Source organism: Filicampus tigris, chromosome 15 (genome assembly GCF_054856515.1).
Source record: "Filicampus tigris isolate MCC_2025a chromosome 15, RoL_Ftig_1.0, whole genome shotgun sequence".
Taxonomy (NCBI): Eukaryota; Metazoa; Chordata; class Actinopteri; order Syngnathiformes; family Syngnathidae; genus Filicampus; species Filicampus tigris.
Window position 1 is genome coordinate 18,157,238 of NC_141231.1, and position 17,434 is coordinate 18,174,671.

General features: G+C 41.3%; 1 protein-coding gene across 3 annotated transcripts; it reads left to right on the forward strand.

The window, feature by feature from the left end:
* The first annotated feature begins 942 nt into the window (after positions 1 to 942).
* On the forward strand, positions 943 to 17,387 carry gsna (gelsolin a). 3 transcript variants are annotated; one of them, XM_086053101.1, is made up of 17 exons: positions 943 to 1,200; positions 7,651 to 7,844; positions 8,470 to 8,624; positions 8,921 to 9,082; positions 9,198 to 9,347; positions 9,535 to 9,624; positions 10,121 to 10,253; positions 10,437 to 10,741; positions 11,428 to 11,561; positions 11,688 to 11,778; positions 11,992 to 12,018; positions 14,007 to 14,177; positions 14,296 to 14,470; positions 15,454 to 15,575; positions 16,287 to 16,364; positions 16,465 to 16,525; positions 16,783 to 17,387. In XM_086053101.1, exons 2-17 carry the CDS (start codon positions 7,652 to 7,654, stop codon positions 16,950 to 16,952), a joined length of 2,217 nt encoding a protein of 738 aa, XP_085909227.1. In that variant the 5' UTR covers positions 943 to 1,200; position 7,651; the 3' UTR covers positions 16,953 to 17,387. The 3 variants fall into 3 exon arrangements, with proteins under 3 accessions (XP_085909227.1, XP_085909226.1, XP_085909228.1); XM_086053100.1 differs by having other exon boundaries at positions 946 to 1,200; positions 7,647 to 7,844; XM_086053102.1 differs by lacking the exon at positions 11,992 to 12,018 and having other exon boundaries at positions 953 to 1,200; positions 7,647 to 7,844.
* Positions 17,388 to 17,434: the final 47 nt, after the last annotated feature.

The following is a 17,434-nucleotide window of genomic DNA, read 5'->3' on the forward strand; positions in this document are numbered from 1 at the left end:
TTCTGAAAAAACAAGAAAAAAAAAACAAGGACCCGTAACTCACCATAAATCTGGAGGAGGGAGTCCATAATATTTTACACCTTTTCCTTCCAAGTTTCTTGCATGATTAAAACGATTCAATTTCAAAATGTTCAATCCTTCAGGACATAGATAAGTGTTACACAAGTTCTAGAAATGGTGGCACAAAATATGTATTTCAAACCAAACTACAATTGACGAGTTTTCCCCTCCAATGTAGGCGAGATGATCAATCAACACAAAAAAGAAAAAAGAAAGAAAGAAATATCTCAAAAAACTAATATTAAATACTAATACTAAATAAAAAATGTTGTTGACCATGACAGGAGCAAAACTAGGATGGTTTACTGTATATTTTCATGTGATAATTCATTAGATGTACTGAAAATAAAATCAGATTTATGAATTATTTACTGCAAATAATATGTCTATGTTCATCTATCCTTGCCTGCATCGTATAGTAATAGCCAGGGGAAAAACTCTCCCACTAGATTGAGGAATGTAATGTGTGTCGACTTGTTGTTATTCATAAAACACAATAATAGCTTTGTGTTCAATTAAACATTTCAAGATTTCACAAAAGTAAATTGGTGTGATTTAAGAAGAGATCATTATTTCAGTATACATGCTTTTGTCCTTTTGTTTTGTTTTGTACCCTGACATCTTTTTTATTGTAAACTGTGGCTGCATTGAATAAAAGCTGGAGACACTGATTTATCCCGTGCTTGGATTTTTTTTTGTCACCAGTGGGTGGCAGCATAGTTCAACATGAACGCGTTATCACATACCGGAAGTAAAATTTTAGCTATATCTTTTTACGTCAGTTACACACAATCAAACAACGTTTGAATTTTCTTCGCGCCTGTCGACTGTAACAGTGTCTCGAGCATTCAAGATGATTACATTAAACTTCACAGAGGGGGGGATGTCAGGATAAAATCAGCGTGCGCGCGCATGTGTGTGCGCAGTGCGCACGCACTCGACCTCCGCTTTGTGCAGGGCAGCAATGACTGGGTGTGTCGTAACGGGGAGTGTCCCGGGACAGGTTCCAAAGTAGCGGCTTTGCGCTCAGCTGCCACGCACGCCGTCTCGACTCGCAGTCTGCAGCTCGAAGCGCCCATCGCTGCTCGCCATCGTCTCCCTTTGTCCTCCATTTGTTTTCTACAACTCGGGATCTGTCAGGTACGACACATTTGACTTTCCAGCTAGAGCCTCCCAGACAGATTGTTTGGAAGGGAATTTGATGCCTCAATTAACGAACGGTTTTAATTTTTGCAAAGCGCCCCACTTTGTCTGTCTGTCTGAAGTACTGAACAGCTGTAGCAATGCTGTAGTAACAACCTCATTCTGTAGTGCAGCCGACGCCATATAAGGACATAACCCTTGCTTGCATGCAGACCCCCCCCCCAAAAAAAAAAATCATGTTTAGTGTTTTCACATGTATACACTTTGGCAGCACAGTGCACAAGTGGATAGTTTGGAACGCATGCCTCACAATTTTGAGGTTCAGGGTTTAAATCTTGCCTCCGGCCTTACTGTATGTTCTCCCCATGCTTGTGGACGTTTTCTGATTTCTTCCCACATTCCCAAAACACGCTTCTTAGGTCAATTAAATACGGTAATGTCCATGTGAATGTGGAGTTGTTTGTCTATATATCAGGGCTACACGATATTGGAAAAACATACAATTATTGGTGTTGTAACAGCTCCCCTAAGGAGGATAAGTGGTACACTGTTAACCCGACCCCCCCACACACACACACAAAAATGGTGAACTCAGAATTTGAAGGCAATAGATTTCGATACAATCTTTAGTTGGACAAGTCAAATACATATTTTAAGCTTTCCTGCATTTCACAACAAATGGTTTACAGAACTGTTGCCATCCACAAGAGGAGAAATCTGCCGTTTCCATAGAAACGTCAAAGCAAATAGAGAAGTTGTGTCAGCGACCACGAGATGAGTGTCTCACACACTGTTGTGTTTCCTACAACGTGTGTGTGGAGGCGATATAGAGAGACGGACGGCTTCAAATCCTCACTCAGCTGTGAGTCCTGGGAGCCTGCATCCTCACTAATCCGCGCCCTGCACATTTCCATGGAAGCCCTCAAACAACTCCAAGCCTTCTTTGTGTGTGGGATTTGGTTTGGTTTGCCTTTGCTCCAACAAGGATACAAAGAAAAAAATATATACAGGGTTTATTCCGCTCACAAAGTTTCGATTTTTAAAGGATTGTCAAAAGTTCTAGTTTATGTCTCAAAGTTATACTGACCGACTAAAGCAATAAAACCTCTTTATGGATTAAAAGGAGTACTATTAAAAAGTAATCAATACTTTATAACTTTACAATATCTACTCCACAGCGATGATGATCTTCAACAACTTTAATAAACACACAGTAGCTGTCTTATGTTGCGTACGTTTTATGACCTGATCAAATTTCAAACACTATGATGATACAATTTAACTGTGACAGACATTCTCACATTGAAAGGATGGAAGTGTGTTTGATGCTATCACATCAACTTTACGGTGATGGCAAAGAGGACAAGTACAATATACGTAAGTCAAGAATAGGTTGGCGGTGTCGGTAACATTAAAAGAAACACGCGTCGTACGCCGTAAAATTAGCTGTGTTCATGTGGTGGGAGGACGCCACCTGGTTTTTGACCGCCAAAAATAAAAGATGCACGGTTAGGTACGTTTTTTTACTGCTTTAAAATCTTATTAACATTGTTTAACATGATGACAGGGTAGGACGTGAGAGAGTTCCATCAAATATTGCGTGTGCAGTTAATAAAGGGATTATAAAGGTGTGTATACATATTGACTTCATTTAAAGTGGACGCCAACCCCAACATTTTCTTTCCAATAATATGTTGTATGCGCCTCTACTAGTCTAAACACGGCATTCTGATTACAATTGCGTTTGTGGAATATGAGTTAAGAAGTGAAATCCACCCGATTTTATTTATCTCAGATGGTGGCCATTTTGTCATTTGCTGTCGACTGACAATGACATCACAGTTGTTCAAGGCTCAGGTTACGACCAATCAGGGCGCACCTGTTTTCCGAAGCTGAGCCGTGATTGGTTATTACCTGAGCCCTGAGCAACTGTGATGTCATTTTCAGTCGACAATAAGTGACAAAATGGCTGCCACCTGAGACGGATAAAATCAAGTGGATTTTGCTGCTTAATTTGTATTCCACAACCACAATATTAATCAGAATATCATGTTTAGACTTATGAGGCGGCATAAAACATATTATTGGAAAGAAAACCTTTGGGTTGACTTGGCCTTTAAATTTAAATTGTTTGTAATTATTGTGAGTCGTCATTAACACGATCTCAGCATCGTCATTCCTCATTTAGGGAAAATCCCAATACAAGCCTGTAGTTAGTTTACTTGACAAATAAAACGGAGAATTGGTGGCTTGTTTTTTTTTTCAGCTGGGACGGCAGCTGACAAATCACAAGGGTTCTGATACCCACGCTGTTTTGTGCAATTTGAGGCTTCTGTTTGTGCTGCACCAGTTTTGAGGCCTGCAGCAGGGACTGTGCAATAGGCGGGGCCATGGTGAGCCAAGTATGGGGGAGGGGGCCAGATAATTGTGTTGGGAGCCAAAATGAGTTCCTTGCAATTCCATGGAGGTTTGGGATTGTGCGCGGACACAGTGGTTTCTCCATGACATTTTTCGGTAGCCGAATTTTATGCTAGTAGCTGTCACCAAAACAAACTGGACCCCCCCCCCCCCCACGAAGCATTTACTGCTTTACATAATCCGCCATTACATAACATGTTCTATGCTACATCACAAATTCATTTGGTTTATTATGGCATTTTCAGGCAGCGGGTTAGGAAAATGGTTAGCACTGCAGATGATGTGGGTTTGAATTTCAGCCTTTCCTGTGTGGCGTTTGCCATAGAAGTCTATGGCGTACCCTGCCTCTCACCCAAAGTCAGCTGGGAAAGCTCCATCTCACCCATTTTCAAAGTTCAGACATTATTTTCAGCCTTTGATTTTTTTTCTTCAAAGTGTTAAGTTCCTCAGGCATGACGAATCCCCCCTAATGTTTGCTTTATTAGGACTGACAAAGGCAGTGTCTTACTCGGGGAGAAAAACAGCTTTGGTGCTCAGTGACGGCAGAACATTTTCCTCCATCGGGGGCTACATGTATGATCGCAGTCAAAGGCTAGCGATTTCTGTAGTTTATTCTGAAGCTCCTCAAAATCCAAAGCTGCACAAAAGATATGTGAAAATAGATTTGTATTAGTCTCCAGAAGGATTCTATTTTCAAGCAGACACCGACACATCATGGAGTTTGAAGACTCTCCTGTGGTGCTTTTTGAGATATTGTAGATTTATGGTGTGCAAATTTTAAAGCACCAACATGAGTATGACACTTAAATTCCTAGCTTTCGATTGTTCTTTGTCATCGTCAAGGCGTCACGTTAACATTCTCCGCCAAACATTTGCTCCCACGTCCAACAAGGATCCCGTGGTTCCACTCAGATCTTTGTTTGCTTGTAATCAGATTGTTGGGCGTGTCGCTTGGTGGCTTTTATAGCCACTAAAGCAGAAGTTGATGATTTATAACCAGTAGTTTGGAACATAGCGTGATCACCATTGTTCCACATATGTTTAGAAGTAGCAGTTTGACGGCTCCAGAAGCAGTTTGTTCATTATATTTATACTCTACAAGGGGGGGTGTCCCAATACAATTTTTTTTCTTTTCCAACACGATACTGATATTGCACCTTAGAGTACTGTCTGATACCCATATCGATCCATTATAATATCAGCAGATATGATGCTTTTTTTTTTTTAATTGAAAGCATTTGGTTTACATAAATTCAACCTCCAACATGAGAATGTACTGCACTTGAAACAATAAATGCTTAATAAATTAAAGGAACCCGAGCAATAACCCTAATAAAATCAATAAAAACAAATTATACTCTCTGAAGTGCATAATAAAAATTCAAGTTCTGACGTTCACAATCATTTTTTTTACATGCACGCTGCTGGATCGAAGAGCAGGAGCGGAGACCGGAATGGACCGGTTGTAGACGAGTGCTAATATCAGAGATTTTTCCGATAATGTTTTTTTGGCGGATATCGGACCGATATCTGATACCAATATCGGATCGGAACACCCCAATCGACTATTCTACTTAATTACAGATTACATACAGAATTGCAGAGTTCAAGATAGCAAGAGACAATTTGCACTAAGTGCATCAAAGTATTCATTTGTGTACCACTGGGCAATAGAGTATTGTTTTCCATATTGTCCGTAAATACTCAACTATTGACAGCACAGATCATACTATCACTAAAGAATACGGTAGGATTATAGTAGAGTAGATTAAAAGATGTCGACTCTTGATGGCAGGTCTATTATTTCTTTTGATCTGTGCATAAGACCTGAAAGTAATATCAAACTAAAAACTGCGCTTTGCATATTATAAAGTCAACCACATTCACGTCTTATCTATTTTCTGGGTTTAGTCATGTGGCACTTGAAATGCGATCATTTTCACTTGACGGTCAAGGGCCGTGCGGGATAAAATGGCCGCCCCCTGAACTGGATGAAAACAGGATTAATCTACTGAATTGTTCTCCACAAACACAATATTAATCAGAATACCGTCTTTCGACGAGTGGGGGCATATAGAACACATTATTGCACAGCAAAATGTTAACTTCAGTAGAGTGTTAAATGTGTTTCTACTAACTACTTTTCCATGTGTATATATATATATATATATATATATATATATATATATATATATATATATATATATATATATGAAAAAAGTTTAGACCAAAGTAGTAATAGAAAGTGCTCATAATATTTGCATAACTTGAGGTGTTATGATGACGTATTTAGCCAAATGAATGACTTAGTTAAATGAATCAAGTTGCTGAAATTCAGTTGGAAAGGCCAACTTAAAAAAATAAGTCCTAATCTAATTTGCTAACACTGCTTCAATTCAGAGAACTTGTTTACACTCTGCAGCGTTTTACTCTGCCAGTAAGGGAGTCGAGCTAGTCTGCTGAAAACATGTCTGTGACCACTTGTATTATTTATGGTCACGGCGTGAATTATGTAATCTCTGAACATAACATAGCTGTTGTAGCCGGAGAAATATTCAAATTACATTAAGTAACAGTAGATCACTGTGCAGAGACATGTTCCAAGTAGTTTGACATTTTTCATGTTTTTTTTTTTTTTTTTTTAAATTGACTTATTTTTGGTTTAATGACTTGGATCCATGGTGATCACTAAATAAGTTAAACGTTACTTTGATTACTCCCCAATGACGTTGTGTTTTCTTCTGCACAAGTACTACAAAACACTAAAGAGTTTTGCTGTAAAAAAAAAATAAATAAATAAAAAATAATATATATATATATATATATATATATATATATATATATATATATATATATATATATATATATATATATACATATACATACATACATACATACATACATAAATAATTATTTTATTTCATTATTTTTTAAATTTTTTTTAGATATTGCCAAGCCGTGTTTTCAGTACTCTCCTTCTCTTTGGGACTTTTTGCCTGAAACAAGAAATTGCCTCACTACTTTATTTTCTGACAATGGTGACAGTCAGAAAAAGAAAAAAAAATAACTACAAAGATCAGGCCCCGTTTCTCCCATTTTAAACATCACATGCCACTGAGCAGGCACCGACTGTACTTGAAACCCTTGACTAGACTGGCGCCATGTGTCTTTATACACTCTCACAAATGGGCTGGAATGAGTGCGTGTGTGCGTGTTTTGATGTCACCTTTTAGCTGAGGTATAGTACTTTTCCATCCCTCCGTCCATTTTCTCTACTGTGTGTCCTTAATATGTGGTCGCGCGTGAGCCAGAGCCCGTCTAGATGGGGAACAGGATTGAATTTATCATCCAAATGGATTAAAATCGTTTAAATACTTCCAAAAAGTAGCTGTAATAGCTAATGATAAATGCCATATTTTAGGGACACAAATCTACACTTGGCTGTGGATTGTTTCAATTCAACTGGTGGCAGCGTTTCCTGACCAGCAAAATGCTTAAAAGCTCAATGTCCAAGTATTTCAGAGCCTCACTGTACTCAATCTGTTGTTCTGTTTCCACATGAATTCACTATGTGCAGTGCAGATGCGCCAATTTGGAATATACTGAAGAGAAAATATACATATAAGGGCTTAAATCAGCTCCATATGGTGTTTTGAGCTTCTCTGTCGGACTGTCTGAGTCATAATATCCAAAGCTTCCTTCCACAACGGGAAACACCCAAGCAGAGGGCACCCGTGATTCACTATGCTGTGCGCTAATATCTAACTATAGCGCAAACTGTATCTTTGTATCCATGGCAACAACTCAGTCTTCAGGGGAGTGGCTTGATCTTTTCAAGAGCGTGCGGCTCATAAGTAGGAGGAGCTAAGCTTCACTTATCACAGAGTGACTACTGTTACTTCTGCAGTGTTTGCCCACAGAGCCCCACCGAGCTAGTTGCTAGGACAACATACCTGTATGCTCGAATCTGCAAAAAGAACCCACTTAAATTAAAAAAAAAAAAAAATTGTGTGACTTTCTGTTAGGTAGAATGGCACAGCACCCGGAGTTTGAGCGGGCGGGAAAGAAGCAGGGCCTCCAGGTTTGGAGGGTGGAGAACTTTGACCTGGTGCCTGTTCCTGAGAATCTTTATGGAGGATTTTACACAGGAGATGCATACATCATCCTCAACACCATCAAGCAACGCTCAGGAAACCTGCAGTATGATCTCCACTTCTGGTTGGGTGAGTGCAGAGAGCCCAACACCCAAATGAAGAATAAAAAAAGACACCCACAGATATTTGGCCCAAAAAGGGAACTATTTGTTGACTATTGCATGTGTGTTTGTGTGTGGGAGTCAACAATGTTAATTTGAGAAAGTCGGATTAGTAGGAATGGGAAATAAAGTTTTTGTAACAGGGAAATTAGTATTCAAAATCCAAAAAGTTTTTAGCCATCTCAAGGAGCAGCCATTTTGCTACTTTCTGTTCACAGAAAATGACATCACAGTTGCTCAGGTATCGACCAATCACGGCTCACCTTGTGATGTCATTTTCAGTCGACAGCAAGTGACAAAATAGCCGCCCCCGGAGGTGGACAAAAATGGGTGGATTTTACTACTTAACTCATATTCCACAAACAATATCAATCAGAATGCTGTGTTTAGACTAGTGGGGCTCCATATTGTAAAGATTTTTGGGGGGGTTGACTTCCTCTTAAAGTTTTTTTTTTTTTTTTACTATAGATATGGCCAAGTATGAAGAGCCGGCCCTACGAGGGCTTGTGTCCGATTTGAAATCAAGATGGCCTCTCAAAAACATTGCGTAGGTTTAAATGTGACGAATCCTGTGTGTTGTTGTCCTTCCGCAGGTGATTTCTGCACCCAGGATGAGAGCGGCTCGGCGGCCCTCTTCACAGTCCAAATGGATGACTTCCTGGGAGGAAAACCCATCCAATATCGGGAAGTCCAGGGACATGAGTCCAAAACTTTTCTTGGCTACTTCAAGTCTGGGATCAAGTATATGGTGAGATACTAATATTTACATTGCAAGCTGGAAATTTGTTAGTTTTGGATTGAAATTCAAGTTTGTTTGTTGCTCTCTTGTTTTTATTGTAATGTGGTGTGCTGGTGCATTAAATTGAAGTTTTTATTTTGCATTAAATTGTATTGAATTCTAATATTAACTTTTTATGTATTCGACAGTATTGCAGTACGTTTAGAGTGAACTTGATATTGATAGGCAGTCATTAACTTTGGAAAATGTGTATGAAAAGTGCTATATAAATAAAATGTGATTGATTGATTGATTGTATCTACCAGAAAGGAGGTGTGGCATCGGGGTTCAAGCATGTCGTCACCAATGAGGTGGTTGTGCAGCGAGTGCTCCAGGTCAAAGGCCGTCGCGTTGTCAGGGCAACAGAGGTGCCGGTCAGCTGGGATAGCTTCAATCAAGGAGATTGCTTCATATTGGACTTGGGAGATGTGAGTCACTTTGGGGTCTCTGTTTTGAAGCAAATGATGCGATTACCAAATTGGGAAGCCGTTTGGGTCCATTGAATCGCGTGAACTGACTTGTCCTCTCCGTCATGCGTCACAGGAGATTTATCAGTGGTGTGGTTCCCAGAGTAATCGCTTTGAAAAGCTGAAGGCCACACAGGTCGCTAAAGGGATCCGTGACAACGAGCGCAGCGGGAGGGCCCACGTCTACGTCTGTGAAGAGGGTAGGGAGAGAGAGAAGATGATCGAGGTGAGATTCTTCATACTGGATGTATTGTACCGTCATAAACAACGACAGTAGGTACACGTGCACAATGTAATGCGATCCAATCATCAAGAAAATCAAACGTGAGGTCATCATTTTTATCAGACGGGTGTGCTGTATATCTAAGTGAGCGCATGTGTCACAATGACATGCTGTCATTTTTGGGCCCCAGGTTTTAGGAGAAAAACCAGAGCTGCCTCTCGGAGTTTCGGATGACATCAAGGCTGATGCCTCCAACAGGAAGAGGGCCAAACTTTACAAGGTACTTTGGTTTTCTTTTTGCAGTCATTCAAGTCATTTTTTTTCGTATGAAGCCTCATTTTGGTGGGCGGCTTTCTGAAATACAAAGTGATATCAATGTACAAAATGATACCATATTGAAGGGGGAAGTCAACCGAGCAAAATATTTGCAATATGTTCTATGCGCCTTCATTAGTCCAAAGGGGATGAGGCACAAGGGACAAGGTGCGTGTACAATTTGATCCTGATAAAAATGAGAATCGTTTGTTGCTCCAGAGTTCCACTGTCGTTCATTTCTGTTTCGTTTGTGGCCACTGAACTACTTTTCCGGGCATAAACGCCCATTTTGTATTCAGCACGGGGATCTTTCACTGGCGTGTAAAACCTACAAAGTAGATAAAGAACCTAGGCAAGAGCATTTGATCCAACCCACTATGCAATTCTCAGAACTGGACTTGGACTTTTAAAAAAATGGCTCTATTATTATTTGTTTGTATTCCATGTCACCTGTACTGCAGGTGTCCAATGCCAGTGGGGGTATGTCTATTGCACTGGTGGCTGAAGAGAACCCATTCCCACAAAGTGCCCTGGAGACTGGTGACTGTTTCATTCTGGACCATGGCTCTGACGGCAAGATCTATGTATGGAAAGGTAAGGGGAAGGAACCGTTTTCAAGCCAGGATCTGTTTTGAACAAATGCAGTACCAAGCCGCACATTCGCCGGCCACTATTCAATGAATTTTCCGAGATAAAAAAAAAAAAAAAAAAAAACGGTCCTGTACTGTATTTCTCTCAGTCTTCACCAGAGCTGTCCTCTCCCTCTTAACGCTAAAGGTCAAGGCGCTAACATGGATGAGCGAAAGGCGTCGATGAAGGCCGCCGAGGAGTTCATCAAGAAGATGGGCTACCCCAAACACACCCAAGTGCAGATCCTGCCCGAGATGGGCGAGACGCCGCTCTTCAAGCAGTTCTTCAAGAACTGGAGGGACAAAGATCAGACGGTGGGCCTGGGTGTGGCCTACATCGCCAACAGCATCGCCAAGATCCAGAAGGTGGCCTTCGACGCCGCCTGTCTGCACGACTCGCCCGCCATGGCCGCCCAGCACGGCATGGTGGATGACGGCAGCGGAGACAAACAGGTGAGGCCAATTCAAAATCATTTTGGATTCTGCTCTCAAGCTCCTCCTACAGGTGTGAAGTATAACGAGAAGTGTCATTGAATTTTCAGCCATTGTGCTGAATACAAATAGCTTTTTAATTTGGCGATGAGTGTGCTTATAGTATTATAGTGGCTGTGTTTCTAAAATATAGGTTGCTGTATTTAAATAATGAGGGAGGCAAATCCTTCGATGATGGAGCCCAGAATTGTGCTACGGCAAACTAACATATTGTTAAATCAATACTGCTATGCATTGGTGGGAAGTCACAGAGACAAAAATACTTTGTTGCTCGACTTGCCGTATGTGGACTTTTCGGGTATTTGTGCTTTTTGAGTATTTCTTTTTCTGATGACTTTTTAGTTTTACTCCATAACTTTGATAAATGACATTTGTGTGTCAAACTCTTTAATTTGCCAAAATAGGCCCATTAGCTCTTTTAACCTCAGCGGATGATGACATGACAAAAAAAAAGTTAAAGTTAACCCTTGTTGAGGTTTTGATTGATTGAAATCGCCAGGACTTATAAGGCTGACCCTAAACCTTCCGTATATTCAGTCAGAATTTTTGGTTCCGATCTTGTAATGGATATTATTAGACTGGGCAGGTGTACCTAATGATGTGTCCTGCGGGAGTGGAAGAGCTCAATCTTGTGTCTTCCCTGACAGATTTGGCGGATTGAGGGATCCGACAAGGTGCCGGTGGACGAGTCGACCCATGGTCAGTTCTTCGGAGGAGACAGTTACATCATCCTGTATAACTACCGTCATGGAGGACGTAGTGGACATATCATCTACATGTGGTGAGAACGATGACCCAGCAAACTCTGTAAACAGAAAAAAAACAAAAAAACAAAATGAACAATATCTTTATTTGCCAAGCTCCGGGAGTGCGTTTGGATGTGCTGACAGTGGTTCTTCCTCGGCAGGCAGGGCACGGACTCCAGCCAGGATGAAATCGGTGCCTGCGCTCTCCTCGGCGCCCAGCTGGATGACGAGCTTGGCGGCGGTCCAGTGCAGGTAGCGCATGTCATACCCTTAATAACGTCTAGAAAAAAGTGCTTTTTTATTTTCATAATCGTAAACCCATTCAGCCACTCACATTGTCGGTGTTCCTTTTCGGGCTCCCTATTTCGGGCCGTTATTCTCGTCTGATCTTTGCATCCTTTCGCCTTCTCTCTCCCTCGCTGCTTCTTTCCTCCTCTCGATTTTACACCGCTTCTTTTTCTTCAGGTTGTCGGTGCTCCTATAACCACTCAGGTATTCTTCTTTTCAAAAAGAGTCTTGTTTTTTTTTTTTTGTCCAGAGCCAGTGACAAAATTCTACCTGTACTTTGGATATTATTAGTTTAGAAAGGAAAGAATATTTTCATACTCTAGCTGTTAACGCCTCACCGTTCACGCGTTTAACTAATAGATCATTTTCCAGTCCTACAATAGTGTGATAATGCCTCATACCATCATTTGTGCATTTCGTTCATTTAAATACGCATGTACACAAAAGTCTATATATTCATTATAGTTCATAATAAAGACATTAGTCAACATGGTAACACAGTCCTGGCTCTGCGGATATGAGATGCTCATTGCTCCAATTTGTCTTCGTATTCACCTCACTGTGTGCTTGTGTGATTTCCATGTGCATGCATCATGTATGTGTACATTATATTGCACCTCAACTGCATGTGCAGTTAATGTGTGTAAAACAGGAACACATTTTCCAAGATCCCCACTCTCACAGGGCACTCACTTAAAGCGGAAATCAAGCCAAACCTATTTTTTTTCAAGAATATCTTCCCAGCAGGCCCACTAGTTGAAACACGGCATTCTGATTAATATTGCGTTTGTGGAATATGAGTTAAGCAGCAAAATCCACCCGTTTTTTTAGCCACCCCTGGGGGCGGCCATTTTGTCACTTCTGTCGACTGAAAATGACATCGCAACTGCTCAGGGCTCGGGTAACGACCAATCACGGTTTAGCTTCAGAAAACAGGTCAGCCATAATTGGTCGTTGTAAGCAGTTATGATGTCATTTTCAGTCGCCAGAAGTGACAAAATGGCCGCCCCCAGGGGTGGCTAAAAAAACGGGTGGATTAACTCTTATCCCACAAATTCCCGCAATATTTATCAGAATGCTTTGTTTCAGCTAGTGGGCTTGCATAGAACATATTCTTGAAAAAAATATGTTTGGGTTGACTCAAAAATGTAATGTAAATATAGCTTTCTTTACTGATGGCTGGGCAAAATCACATGGTTCTGTTCATTTATAGTGAGGTGTGTGCTATCAAATGTGGTTACTAATTCAACAAAGAGATACAGCAGACAACAGGTGTCTTGTAAATGTTTTGTAATCTCCGTCTAGACCAAAATTAGATGTACAGACTCACACAACACAAAACAGGTTGTGAATTGTTCATCGACTAGAATACAATAGATGTAGTCAATTCAGATTTTAGTGTCATTGCTGGCCAAATAACAACCACAGTAATCGCCCGCTATCCGCGGGGTGTCGGGACCAAGCCCTCCCGTGATCAGGGAAAATCCACAAGGAAGTGATGTCCTTCCAAAATGTTTGCCACTAGATGGCAGCAAAGCGTTTTTTCCACTAGACACGGGTATGGTCCAACTGGATGAAGCAGTGGAAAGGTGACATTTTCAGGAAATAATAGGATGGGCTCCCAAAAAATGCAAATGCCAAACCATGAATATGCATTAAGCTCACTGTATACAATAACAAAATAGTTTTGGGGAATTGTAAAATCTTTTTGGAGTGAATTTTAAGTTTGGTATTTTTTTTTTTTTCTCCAATGTTAATGTTAATCAAAGATGAAAGCCCAAAAAATCACGTTAACATGATTATTATCTGGCTTTGATGCATAGAAAGAGTGCAAAAATAAACTTTTACAAGCAACGGTCGCTTGCTTTGACTCAACTGCATGACTGTTTCGACTTTTTGAAGTCTTTGGCTGCTGGGCTGATAATGCTCACTTTGTGTTGTTAATTTAACTTGACCCGAGAGATTTACAATTCGATAATGCACCCATTCACAAAATCTTGACACCCCGCACCCAGCTAAAGAGTGATTCGTAGTTTAGCTTGATGTTCCTCCTTTATGGAATTGCGAGACATTCGATTTCACAACAAGCGATGATCAGACTGCAAGAGAACTAACAAAGCATGAAATTGTGTGCACAAGGAATCGGAGCACAAACATGCTAATGAGCTCAACGCTTTTGGCGTTTGTATCAGGTGAGGGTGGTGCAGGGTAAGGAGCCGGCCCACCTGATGAGTCTATTTGGAGGACAGCCCATGGTGGTCTACAAGGGTGGGACGTCCAGGGAAGGAGGTCAGTCAGCTCCAGCAGAGACTCGCCTCTTCCAGGTGCGCTCCAACTCCGCCGGACACACCAGAGCGGTGGAGGTAAATAAGACACCGGAAACAGCAATGACGCAAACCGCGTCTCAAAAACGGTCTGAACTGTTATGCTCATGCAAAATGTTCGGTTCTTCTTTGAACAACAACATATGTTTATGTTTAGGTTGATGCAGTGGCAGCCAACCTGAACTCCAATGATGCTTTTATTCTGGCGAGCCCCGGAGGTTGCTTCCTGTGGGTGGGAGTGGGTGCCAGTGACACAGAGAAGACGGGCGCCCAGCAACTGTGTGACATCCTGGGAGTGTCGCCGTCCGAGCTGTCTGAGGGAGGGGAGACAGGTAATGAGTCTCGGGGCCATCGCTTTTGCAAAGCAAGTTTCACACTAAAGGGATTCCCAACCGCTGTGCTGCAGCACATTCGTGTTATCCAAATTCCATTTAGTAGTCAGAAAATTATTGATTTGCTACAGGTGTGTCTTTGTTCATGTCTCTATGCTGGTGAAGTGTTGTGACAGGGAGAACAATCAAATAATCTTCCAATAGATGGCGGAAGTTACTTCCGGTTGCCATTCATACAACAGAATAATAGCTTTGTGTTCAACTGAACAGGCCCAGATCAGTAAATTAAGACGAGTTCAACTTTGCATTTGTATACTTTTTTTTGGTGACATCGTTTTCTTAAAGCAGCACTGGGCAAGAATTCAACCTTAATACATTTTTTTCCCAACTCTTTTGATGAAACATTGACTTACAAGTAGTTGAAAGGGACTTTTGTTATGCCCGGGGGGGGTGAATCGTTTTTACTGGCACTAGAGGAGGAAGGGAGCAACCCTGGCACACCCAAAAAATACAAATGTCCTAAATTGCTTTACGGCATACTCACTTCCTCATTTCTCGGACGGAAGTCGATTCGAACGTCTACGCCCTATTACTGGTGTCATGGCAGATGCCCCAAAACAAAAAAAGTATTGTTTGAACAAAATTAGATTCATTACCTTATCGCTATTCATCTTTCACACAGCCACTGGAAATAGAAATGTCATTCAGTCCAATTTGCAGGCCAGCGAGAGCTCAGGATTTCACGACACTACGCGCTGGCGCGGCGCATGGGAAATATGGTTGACTTTTGTCAAAACACTACCGCTTTTGTCCACATGGCGCCGCCATAATCAACAAAAACTGACTTATGACACAGTGTTTCTTTAATGTATAAGCTGTGTTCTGCGTCACCACAGGTTGGGATAAACAGCCATACTATCATGAGGTTGAGTGAGTCGGCCACAGTACCCGTTTGACATCCAAAGCGTGTGTCCCGTTCACAGGTCAGTTCTGGGATGCTCTCGGGGGAAAGACAGAATATCGCACTTCTACAAGACTTAAGGACAAAATGGACGCACACCCTCCTAGACTCTTTGCCTGCTCCAACAAGACTGGAAACTTTATCGTAAGTCGTTAACGTCATTACATTGAATACACCCCAAGCGTGGGATGAGATCCAATACTGGAGCCCCGGCAAGAAGGTTGAGTCAGAGATTTATGAAGTAAACACTTTGTGGTGAGCACCGCACAACGCAGTAGTTGTACCCAATGGTCTCGTTATGAACAAGTGGTAAAAATATTTGTACAATAATTTCCTAGCATTTACATCAATGTGCAATGACCATTGATTTTTTTTTTAATTATTGAATAAATACAAATTAGGGATGTTGCAATATCTGCAATATTAAAATTGCCACAGTGTTGTCATCGTCATGTCACAATATTAATAGGAGCAAAGCCCAAGTTGTTTTCCATTTTGCAGTTTCAGCACCCTCTGGTGGTGCAGTTTAATTTGATGCCACCTATGTTAAAGACCCACGCTAATCGCAAGTAGGATCCCATGACTGGCCAAGCCTATTTCTTTGTGAATGCTGTTGTTATGTACAAAAACAGAATATTGTGATGTTTTTTTTATTTTATTTTATATATCTGAACTCATTTTTGAGCTTTCATACAGTATCGGTAGCTTTTTAAATATCGCCAATCTCCCCGCAATATCGTGATATCGCATTGTGACATTTGGATATCGTGACATCCCTAATACAAATGCCCTCGGAAAATTGGACACTTTTTTATGACTCTTGAGTCACAGCTTCAATTAATATTTCTCTTCCAGATTGAAGAAGTACCTGGAGAGATGACCCAGGATGACCTGGCCACTGATGATGTCATGATCCTGGACACCTGGGAGCAGGTTGGGAAAGCAGAACAATACGTTCGGGATACAATCGAAAAAGCATACCGAGGAAATGCGAATGAGTAATGCATATTTCACTTCCTTACCTTTTGTGAAGGTGTTTGTCTGGATTGGCAACGAGGCCCAAGAGGAAGAGAAGAACGAAGCAATGGCATCTGGTAAGACCATCGTCATTGTCGACTCTAAATATAGGACAGCTCTGGAAACTAATTTAGAGACCACGGCAGAAGTAGTTGCTCTGATTTTGCAATCATTACTATTTTTTTCGCCGATTGTTAATTATTCGTTTTCGCTTTTAGTTTTACTGTACGAGTACGCTGATTATTCGTGGTTGCTAGCGTTAAAGCTAAATAACTGGAAACCACGGAAATCGCCCATGAGCAAGTGTTTACAAAAAACGTATCTCGGCCTTCAGCGGTGCGTTACATCGAGACAGACCCCGCTAACAGAGACTGCAGGACGCCCGTAGTGAAGATCAAGCAGTGCTTCGAGCCGCCCACCTTCACCGGCTGGTTCCTGGGCTGGGACCACGACTACTGGACCAGCGACCCCCTGGAGCGGGCCATGGCCGAGCTGGCCATGTGAGGCCCCCGCCGCCGTCCCTCCAGACCACACCATCCAAACAGCACCTGACACTTGGCCACCTCTTCAAGCAGAAGACTGTTTTGGATATTAGCTGCTAGTATGCAGAGATTTATCTCGCCAAGTCAAAAAAAAAAAAAAAAAAAAGTTGTTGCCTCACAACGTGCCCTTCATTTGCTTTTTAAAACCAAATAATAGCGAATAGGTTTTACAGGCGGACTTTATGCAGGGTTTTTTGTTCAAATGCTCCTACACATTTTTTTTAAGTATGGTATATTTGGACACGTGCCTAAACACAGCCAGCAAAATCATGCAATGCCTTAACATTGTAGTTTATTGTATCCTTTTAGTTTGTAATGGTACTGCATTTGTTGGTTAGGTCAATGTTTTTATTTCGCTACGACATGCCATCACAATAATAAAATGAAATTTAACTTGTGTGTCTTCATCTATTTATTTTTTTAAAAAAGTATCCAAATGTCTTG

Bases quoted from the DNA above. Each gene is read 5' to 3' on its own strand.
- gsna (XM_086053101.1), top strand. From the start codon at position 7,652: ATGGCACAGCACCCGGAGTTTGAGCGGGCGGGAAAGAAGCAGGGCCTC. The intron at 10,254-10,436 runs GTAAGGGGAAGG...TTAACGCTAAAG, and splicing joins CAAGATCTATGTATGGAAAG to GTCAAGGCGCTAACATGGAT. The intron at 16,526-16,782 runs GTAAGACCATCG...CTCGGCCTTCAG, and splicing joins GAACGAAGCAATGGCATCTG to CGGTGCGTTACATCGAGACA.